This window comes from Aquarana catesbeiana, linkage group LG09, assembly GCF_042186555.1.
Source record: "Aquarana catesbeiana isolate 2022-GZ linkage group LG09, ASM4218655v1, whole genome shotgun sequence".
Classification (NCBI taxonomy): Eukaryota; Metazoa; Chordata; class Amphibia; order Anura; family Ranidae; genus Aquarana; species Aquarana catesbeiana.
In genome coordinates this window covers 322,277,299-322,287,621 of record NC_133332.1, presented here as the reverse complement: position 1 = coordinate 322,287,621, position 10,323 = coordinate 322,277,299, and the positions used below count along the sequence as shown (strand labels likewise).

At 42.4% G+C, this 10,323-nt stretch overlaps 2 protein-coding genes across 2 annotated transcripts; both read left to right on the top strand.

Annotated features, from left to right (window-relative positions):
• Positions 1 to 912: 912 nt before the first annotated feature.
• LOC141109044 (uncharacterized) lies at positions 913 to 4,165 on the top strand. Its single transcript, XM_073600999.1, is given in 4 exon segments — positions 913 to 973; positions 2,548 to 3,381; positions 3,384 to 3,987; positions 4,141 to 4,165. Coding segments are annotated over 4 exon segments (1,524 nt in total).
• Positions 4,134 to 9,308, top strand: LOC141107329 (putative threonylcarbamoyl-AMP synthase). The gene is made up of 7 exons (XM_073598018.1): positions 4,134 to 4,545; positions 5,450 to 5,549; positions 6,312 to 6,460; positions 6,716 to 6,828; positions 7,082 to 7,171; positions 7,253 to 7,375; positions 8,989 to 9,308. Exons 1-7 carry the CDS (start codon positions 4,221 to 4,223, stop codon positions 9,178 to 9,180), a joined length of 1,092 nt encoding a protein of 363 aa, XP_073454119.1. The 5' UTR covers positions 4,134 to 4,220; the 3' UTR covers positions 9,181 to 9,308.
• The last annotated feature ends 1,015 nt before the right edge of the window (positions 9,309 to 10,323 follow it).

The following is a 10,323-nucleotide window of genomic DNA, read 5'->3' as shown; positions in this document are numbered from 1 at the left end:
ATTCTATTCTATTATATTATATACATTATGTTATGTTATTACATTCTATTATAGTATATTGTTTACATTATATTATACTATATTATATTATATTTTATATTATATTATATTATATTATATTATATTATATTATATTATATTATATTATATTAAATGATATTCTTCCATTATGTTATAATAATACTATATTATATTAAAGTATATTGTTACATAATATTCTATTATATTATCCCAGAAGAAAGTTTTGGGGTAAATACTTTTGGAATACGATGTTATTATCGTTTCCTTTGGCGGCTGATAAGTAAAGATTTCCGGCTCTTTGGGGCGATTTTTCTAGAACTAAATACAAAACATTATTGTTAGTGTTGGACGGAGTAGAGAGGGGTGAGACCCCCTGTCAGGTTTTTATTGCTGTCTGTGTCCCCGGTAGGAAGATTTCCTCTATTTCTCTTATTATCACCGATAGTGAAAGTCAAAGAAAAAACTGGATTTTGGGGTGTCCCCAGAACAGGAATGGAGGGGAAATCCTCCAATGGGGACACTAGTTCTGGGATTTCCTCTCACTTCCTGTTTGGTTATGGGACAGGAAGTGAAGGGAAATCTCCCCAATGGGGACACAGATGGCAAAAATAAAGCTGGCAGGGGGTATAACCCTCCCTTACTTTATCCAAAATGAAAAAAAAAAGAAAAAAGTTTTGCCTCAAGTTCTACTTTTCTGGCTCAATAATTTCTATTAAAGTTTTCATAAAAAAGAATAAAAAGGTTTCCATAGAAGATGTAAAGTATAAATTCTCTAGGAAATAAGTAGATATCTCAGCATTTTGTAGACATAAAAATCCCCCTAAAATCTGCGTTCTTCTAAGTATTGATCGTTACTGTGGATATACAGAAGATTGAATTATGGGGGTCGGTATGAGGGGACCCCAATCCTCGTTTAGTACCCCAAATGTGACATCTCAGTCTTCATATCCAGGTAAAGATAGAGCTTCTATATATGGAAAGTCAGATCAGAACTCTTATGCCGCGTACACACGAGCGGACTTTTCGACTGTGTGTGGGCTTCATCGGACCTGCAGCGGACTTTTTCGGTCTAAAATCTGACGGACTTTAGATTTAGAACATGTTTCAAATCTTTACGTCGGAACTCCGCCGGACCCGATTCCTATCGAAAAATCTGCTCGTCTGTATGCCGGTCCGACGGATGAAAACTGCTAGGGCAGCTATTGGCTACTGGCTATGAACTTCCTTATTTTAGTCCGGTGTTCGTCATCACGTACCAATCCGTCGGACTTTGGTGTGATCGTATGTAGGCAAGTCCGATCGTTGGGAAAGTCCATTGGAAGTCCGCCGAAAGTCCGCTCGTGTATACGCGGCATTAGTAGATCCCCAATGTGTACCTTAGAGAAGGGGGTCACCTCCTCCCCCTCCACATCCCCATTTTATCAGATCATTAATCCCAATCCAGGAAAGTTCAGCTGTTCGGAAGACACTAAAGAGGATTTCCAAGATTTTGCCATTTTCATTTTTGCCGATATAAATATAAATGATAATCTCTGGGATTTCCTCCACTTCTACTTTAAAGTTCACATTTCCTCTGAATATCAGGAGCAGGTTGTCATTATTTCCATTGTGTAATACTCATTGTCACATCTCAGTGCTGCTGATCTCCTGCAGCCTCTTTGCAGCCACTTCCTGTCTCCATCCACTCCGGTGATGACATTTCTCTGGGGGGTTTCCTGATGGGGACACCAGAGGATCGTGTCTGTGTCATGTGTGATGGAAGGGACACTTGTAGTCTCCATCAGGAGCCTGAGTGACAACACAAGAGGACAATTAGGAGACAGGAACAGAGCGTTGTCACCCAATAACAGGAAGTGCCGGAACAAGGACCTCCATGGCGGGATCACCGGAGATTATTATAATGATGACCATAATATTTTAAAAGAGCTCATGTTGTAAAGCGCTGCACAAACTGTTGGAGCTATATAAATCCTGTATAATAATAATATATAAATCCTGTATAATAATAATAATAATATATAAATTCTGTATAATAATAATATATAAATCCTGTATAATAATAATATATAAATCCTGTATAATAATAATAATATATAAATCCTGTATAATAATAATATATAAATCCTGTATAATAATAATAATAATAATAATAATAATAATAATAATATATAAATCCTGTATAATAATAATAATAATAATAATAATAATAATAATAATATATAAATCCTGTATAATAATAATAATAATAATAATAATAATAATATATAAATCCTGTATAATAATAATATATAAATCCTGTATAATAATAATAATAATATATAAATCCTGTATAATAATAATAATATAAATCCTGTATTATAATAATAATAATAATAATAATAATAATAATAATAATAATAATAATATATAAATCCTGTATAATAATAATATATAAATCCTGTATAATAATAATAATAATAATAATAATATTTTAGTGATTGGCTTCCAATATATTCTAAAGATTATTTATATATTTGTACATATCAGATGAAGGAGTCTTGTTCTCAGAAATCTTCCCTTCTGATTTATTTCTCTCTATTGCAGAGAATTCCCCGATATACAATATATATATATATATATGTAGAGAGTATATAAAGTATTTCTGGTTATTTTATCTTTCAGGGGTGCGGAAGTTCGGGGGGAATGTTCCTCTGTGGGTCTCCTTCTATTGGACGGTGTCAGCCATGTGGGTCTCCACCGGGGTGAACCTTCTCCTGGAAGGGAATGATGTCCTCTCTGCCCCCCATATGAAGGACGCCATGGTCCCCGGCCTCTTAGCGTTCTTCGTAGGGCTGCTCATCATCGGTATGGTGGGGATCCTCCAGCAGGAGGTGGTCTTGGCTTTGATGGCAGGTGCACTTTCTCTGTCTGGCATTCATGAGGTGGTGACTTTCTATGACAAGGGGTTGGGTTCTTCTGCTATTGCATGCAATTATCTGATAGTTACCCTGATTGGTCTATATTTTATAGGTGGGAGGTTCCTGTATAGTACAAGGCAGGTGAACTTACCTGGCATAGGTCTCAGCAGTATGAAGGAAGCAGGCCCAGCCCAGGGGTCCTCCATCATACCGCTTACAGCCATGTCTTTCATCCTCAATATGGTGGCCTCCAGTGTCTTTGCCTGTAGACTTCTGGGAATTATTGATCAGCTGTTTGTTGGTCAGGTGGCATGGCTTTGGATGGCAGCGGTCTATCAGACCGGTATCTGCGTTCTGTCATACCGCTCCTATTGTACGCTGGACGCCACGCATTTCGCATTCTTCTCCATTCTGAGATATGCAGAAGGATTCTCATTGCTGTATCAGATCCTGAACAGGGGGGGTTCAGCTACCCTCTGCCATTTCTGGTGGTTTTTGCCATACTATTTTTTGTCCTTGCCCTCTTCACATGTATTCAGAGTCTTGCCCAGTCAGTCTATTTACTTTTCTATGTTGCCTATTGCATTGCACTGGCCTGTAGTCCACGTGGATTCTTTCATGGAGGAGCCCAAGGGGTCAATGTCGCCATATACATTGTATCGGTCATTATGTTGCTGATCTACCTATACAATTCAAAGTCATCAGCAAAGATCCCCACCGGAGAAGGCACCATGCAGAAACTGTTTACAAGCAATACATGTATAAGGCTTCGTCAGTATAAAGATGGCCACAAGCCCTTCCTTGGTCATTCCAAGTATGGCGATGCTGAAGCCTTGGCCTACGCCTCCAGCATATTGGCTGTTTTTGCCATGACAATGCCGGGCAATCCTGATGACCCCTTGGTCACGGTTGTCTTGCCATGGGTTGTAGCTGCGGGTGGGATTTATAATCTGATTTGTGGCGCGGTGGCTTTTTCCCGTGGTAAGACGCTAGAAAGCAGTGCCTTCATCCTCTATGGCAGTGGTTCTCAACTCCGGTCCTCAGGACCCACCAACAGGCCAGATTTTAAGTATTACCTTGGGGAGTTGCAGACTAGAATACTGCAATCACTGAGCAGCAAGTGATATCACCTGTGATGTATTTCAGCTATCTTGCAAACCTGGCCTGTTGGGGGGCCCTGAGGACTGGAGTTGAGAACCACTGCTCTATGGGGTCATGTGAGTTATTTGGGGTATCTCCAGATATAGCGGCATCTACATCACCAGCAGAGGCTTCAACACAGCAGTGGGCATCATATGCTTCATGCTCTTCAACACTTTCATCATTTTCAGCACTTTCTTCCTGTCTAAAGCCTGGCTACTATATTCCCTCACCTTCCAGCTAATCCTCATCAGCTTCCTCCTCGATTCCATCAATCTTCTCCCAATGGGCTATGACATCGCCGTCACCATTATCTTTGGTCTTGTTGGCTTCTACTGCTTTCTTGCAACTCTATTTAACAGCACCATGGAGGCTCCCCAGATACCAGTTGGCAGCCCATTTATTAAGATTAGTGGCTTTTCCAATGATGGATCAAAGTGCCCCCACCTGATTGCCTCCAGGACCAGCTCTGTCAGACAAATCGCAGGTAAGACAATAGAAGGTAATATGAAGGGCCTGGGAAGGGGGGGGGGGGGGCACTGGGACTTTTATTAAAAGTACAACTACATTTTAACACTTCTAAGTAGAGATAAGGTGACAATTTCCTCATAAATGTTCTAACCTTTCCCTACTCCATCCAAAAATCAACAAGATCTTAGCTTTAGGTACCGGCTCTCCTAGTCACCAAACTGTCACAGTAATAGTTCTTGTGGTCAGACTTGGTCTATGTAAACCAGGCATTTTATTTTTGCATCAAGCAGGCAGGTAACATCAAACACCAGGTCTTGTATTATTTTTGGGGAATCCAGCAGACAGATCCTCAATATTTCGCTCTACCCAACTTTTAAAGGACTTCCAAGGAGCCCGCACTCTCCTCCGCATTGGGAATCCCATTTCAATGACATACCACGGGGGGGGGGGCAAGGACATTTGTGACGCCAAGCCAGAGTCCCAATAAAATAAGAGAAATCAGAGGATGAAACCATCACCGTCATCCCATAAGACCAGAGATCAATTTTGGTGGATTAAACCCTTCAAAGAAAACAATAGATAAATACACTAAAACTGACCATTGCTTTACATGGATAGTTGAGCCTATACTGAGCCTATAAAGGCAGTTTTTTTAGGTGTTGGTGGTTGAGATAGTTAACCCGTATTTTATGGTGACATTTACTGTATATTTGAATGTGGCTTGGCAAAGACAAAATCCTTTTTTCCATAGACACAAGTTCATCAGTCGATCTGCCCAGGTCATCTCACATCTATGGGTAGGATGACAGGAAGGTCTTACATATGACTGATATGCTCCATGTCTGGAGCTGCAGAAATCATATATTTCATGTCAGAAATGAAAATCTTGTTTCTTATATTTTTTCCATCTTCCTCCCCAGAAATCATGAAAAATGGAGGAATTTGTGGCATTCCAACGGACACGGTCTATGTCCTGGTAGCAGCGTGCAATCAGCCTGAAGCAGTGGAGCGAGCGTACAAGTATGTCCTATAATGTAACATTGTATATGTGATGTCTCCCCCATTATGGCAATCCTTGCTTTCTACCCCCCTAGACATTGTTCATAATATCAGCATATACTGGAGGTTGTGGTCCTAAAACACGGGTAGGCTGAGCATTGTGCCCCAACCCAAAGACCAGCAACTTTGATAACGATTGATTCAGTTTTAGTAAAGTCAATCTGACATGCTGAGCATGCGCTCTGTAGTGCGAATATTCTCCTTGTATTGGTACAATACAGGTTTTCCAGAAGTCGGTAAGACTCTGAGCTACCTTATATACCACCTTTTGCTTTTTTCCATTTAATATACAGTAGATCTAAAGATTAAAAGTATACTGTAAAATAATGGGTGTCCCTACAAGATAGAAAAATGAAGGAGATTGAGAAATAATCCTGCATAGTCAAGAGAAACATATTCCAAACACTTGCAAGGTTGCCGAGACCTTTTTGATGCATTTTAGTAGCTTGGTGCTATTGGCTTGGCATGATCAGCTTGGCAACATTGGCTTGGCATCATCAAGTTCCAGTCTCCTTAATCTGTCCAGTCCTAGACATGAGCCTTATCAATCTCCACTGAATTTCTATATTGCTTGTTGGCCATGTTGTTGGCCACCCATAAGACCGTCCGTTGTTTGCTTTTGACCTAACTTAATTGGAGACCGACTCCCAGGAGGAGGAATTGTTCTTTGAAGTTTGTTGAACAAATGACATCCCCCAACATTTTCTGCCCTTCTTTCGGCAGGACGAAACGCCAGGCTCAGGACCGTCCCATGTCTCTATGGATTTCCAGCTTACGGCAGTTAGAACCAGCCAAGCATTTGTTCAGTCCTTTGTTATGGGACTTCATGGAGGCTGCTTGGCCCTCATCCATCAGCCTGGTGATCCCAAGAGGTAAGGGGTTTACTACAGTTCAGTCCAGACTATACGGTTGAAGAAAACTTTGGCCATGCTTGTAGATTACAAGGCAATGAGGGTCCACCTCCCCCATGTCTTTGTATTTGTTTAATTTAATCTTATTACGTATAATGTGATGTATAATATATCAGCACTTTATATATAAAATATAATGCAAGTCTATGAGGATGATAAATCCCAACTTCTATATGAGATGGACTATAAAAATCTAATGATCCGTTTCCCTTCCAGGACCGTGGTTGGATTTCTTGGGTGCTAAGGACTCTTCAAAGTACATAGGAACCCCCCAGAGCATCGCCATCCGAATCCCGGACTGTACCGTGACCACCCACCTCATCGACATGGTAGGAAAAATACCAATCTTACAAATCATATAAAAAAATGGAAGAATATAATTCTTCTGGACTCATTTTTACATTTGATGTTGGTATTTTTGTGGATGATGTAAAATGTAGATAAAGGAGAATTTCTTCTAGAAGTAAAATATAACAGTAAAACAATAGTGAATGATCGGGAGAAATCACTGAAGGTTGGAATCTTATATTTATATAGGATAATTCCAGACTTTTATTATCATATAAACCATTTATATTTTAGGTGGGGCCAATCGCAGTGACTTCAGCTAATCCATCAGGAGAAGCGGATACAACCCACCACAACCAAGTCTACGCCAAGCTAGGAGATAAGGTGAGCAGTAGAGTCATGTGTCCCATCATTTACACCATAGACAGACAGACGGACGGATGGTAAAGACATTTGTGATTTCAGGTTGATGGAGTCTTGTGTGATGGAGCGTCCCCTGAAAATATCGCCTCCACTGTGGTCAATTGCACCAAACTGGAATCTGGGGACATTGCGTTCTTCAGAGTCGGGATCGTCCCCAAGTCACAGGTAAATGTCAGAACAAAGATAGATGCTCACATCTTCAGTATCCACTATAATATGTCATGAGCTCAAAGTATAAAGATAGAACCGGCTCAGTGGTTAGCACTTCTGATTTGCAGCACTCGGGTCCTGGCCAGGATACCGTCTGCATGGAGTTTGCATGCTCTCCCTGTGCTTGTGAGGGTTTCCTCTCAGTAGTGTCATTTATGATCTAATGTAGAGGGTGTGACAGACTACATAATATAAACCTGTATATAATACACAGTCCATCTTCCTCTTCATGTCCTTCTAATGAGATGTGTCCCTCACACATTCTGGGGACATTCAGACTCCCTAAAAAAGGTATAAGTGTAGGTGTCTCCAATGTACAGAACTAGGAGTGGGGGTTGGGTGTCTCCAATGTACTGAACTAGGAGTGGGGGTTGGTGTCTCCAATGTACTGAACTAGGAGTGGGGGTTGGGTGTCTCCAATGTACTGAACTAGGAGTGGGGGTTGGTGTCTCCAATGTACTGAACTAGGAGTGGGGGTTGGTGTCTCCAATGTACTGAACTAGGAGTGGGGGTTGGTGTCTCCAGTGTTCTGAACTAGGAGTGGGGGTTGGGGTCCCCCATGTACAGAACTAGGAGTGGGGGTTGGTGTCTCCCATGTACTGAATTAGGAGTGGGGGTTGGGGTCTCCCATGTACTGAACTAGGAGTGGGGGTTGGGGTCCCCCATGTACTGAAATAGGAGTGGGGGTTGGTGTCTCCAGTGTTCTGAACTAGGAGTGGGGGTTGGGGTCCCCCATGTACAGAACTAGGAGTGGGGGTTGGTGTCTCCCATGTACTGAACTAGGAGTGGGGGTTGGGGTCCCCCATGTACTGAACTAGGAGTGGGGGTTGGTGTCTCCCATGTACTGAACTAGGAGTGGGGGTTGGTGTCTCCCATGTACTGAATTAGGAGTGGGGGTTGGGGTCTCCCATGTACTGAACTAGGAGTGGGGGTTGGGGTCCCCCATGTACTGAAATAGGAGTGGGGGTTGGGGTCTCCAATGTTCTGAACTAGGAGTGGGGGTTGGTGTCTCCAATGTTCTGAACTAGGAGTGGGGGTTGGGTGTCCTCCATGTTCTGAACTAGGAGTGGGGGTTGGTGTCTCCAATGTTGTGAACTAGGAGTGGGGGTTGGTGTCTCCAATGTACTGAACTAGGAGTGGGGGTTGGTGTCTCCAATGTTCTGAACTAGGAGTGGGGGTTGGTGTCCTCCATCCTCAGAACCGGAGCTGAGGACGGCACGGCCCAATAATGAGCCCTAAACACTCAGAATTCCCGGTCCGGTTCCTCTTTCAGGAAGAAACCTCCTTCCTGATCCTCCTCAGCCAATCTACAGACGTCTTTTATTCATTACATTTTGTACATTTAGAAACACATCTGGCATTGGTTGAAGGAATGTACTGAGTTGGCTACAACTAGTCCCATGGAGGTCTATTTCCCGCTTTCACAGCTCTTACTGTAAAGAGGTCTTTCCGTGTGGAGAGGTTAAACCTCTTTTCCTTCAAGCACAGAACGCAGCATGTAGAGCCGACATTTGATTGGTTTTGGATGGAGTGGGGGAGGGTTATCACATTTTTTCCTCTGTTTTCAGGTTCTGGAGATCTTGGGCCGTGTCCAGGAGAAGCACCAGCCGGGTCACATCAATGGCGGCTTCAGTCCTTCTATAGAAGATCTCACAGGACAGTCAATGGAACCCAATGGGCGGCCAGGAGAGGAAACAAACCGTCAAGATGGCGGCTGGCAGTCACATGTCAATGGCGGCTTTACGATGGATGAAGAATGAAGAATTCTTATTAAATTATTTGTATTTTTTATAATAAAGTGAATTCTGTGGCTGATTGTTCTGTAAATATTCGATGTATATATTTATTTATGGCATTTTGTTTTTAGATTAATAAATTATTTTTTTCATTTCTTAGTCCCTCCTTTTTCTGTATCAGTCCTGGGTATCGGGGGAGGGGTGGGGGATTAGAAGGGCGGGTTTAGCTTTCCGATCATGTGACTGCTGGGACAGCCAGTCCCAGCAGTCACATGATCATAAACCCCGCCCCCCTGGCATCTGAAACCCCTTAAAGGGCAAGGAGGCACCAGCGCCAAGGAATTAACAATAGATGTAATGGTGGAGTCTGAAGAAAGGAACAGAGAGGAGCCTGAAATCTACATTCAAGAGGCAGCTCTCTGTTCACAGGGCAAACCTGGGGGGTCCCCCCTCCCCCGAGTAATCTGAAGAATGTAAAAAAAGAATGAAGGGAGAATGAAGAAGAGCTCCACAAGTCTGATCAAGGCCCAATAAGGTCAGAAGAGAATGCCAATGTGTTTCGGGGGTCAGAAGTCCCCTTCATCAGGGCTACAGAATAAACAGAACATCAACTAATGGAAGGAAGATTCTTATAGTTACATAGTTGGTAAGGTGAATAAAGACAACAGTCCATCCTGTGTAGAAAAATAATTCCCCATATCCCTGTATATTGTTTTCACTAAGATGCCTGTCCAAAAGTCTTCTAAATCTATCCATACTTCCCGCGACACCACCGATTGTGGAAGAGAGTTCCACATCCTCACCACCCTGACAGTATATATATATATATATATACACACACACACACACACATACATAGAATCTCGTGTGGTAATAATATTTCCCCACCCTGTGCCCCTCCCCCTTCTGTACCTGGCAATACCTGAACCCATGTAGGGGGTATCAATCCCGGTTACAGCCCCCTTGATGTCCAGGTGCCCTGAATTCTTCCTGAACCCCTGAGATGTGACTTACCTGTACATATTCTGGTCTCATCCTGGTACCCATATGTCACCCTTCACAGCTTCTATCCAAGCATTAGCCTGCGATAAATGCACAGACCCCACCACAGCCCCCCCAGGCACCCCTCCAGTCCACACCTTATAATATAGAATATATGCAGACACA

What these genes read in the sequence shown, in the direction of transcription:
- LOC141107329 (XM_073598018.1), top strand. Translation starts at nt 4,221, where the DNA reads ATGCTCTTCAACACTTTCATCATTTTCAGCACTTTCTTCCTGTCTAAA. An exon ending in ACGCCAAGCTAGGAGATAAG is followed by an intron (nt 7,172 to 7,252) that starts GTGAGCAGTAGA and finishes TTGTGATTTCAG; the next exon opens with GTTGATGGAGTCTTGTGTGA. An exon ending in GGATCGTCCCCAAGTCACAG is followed by an intron (nt 7,376 to 8,988) that starts GTAAATGTCAGA and finishes CTCTGTTTTCAG; the next exon opens with GTTCTGGAGATCTTGGGCCG.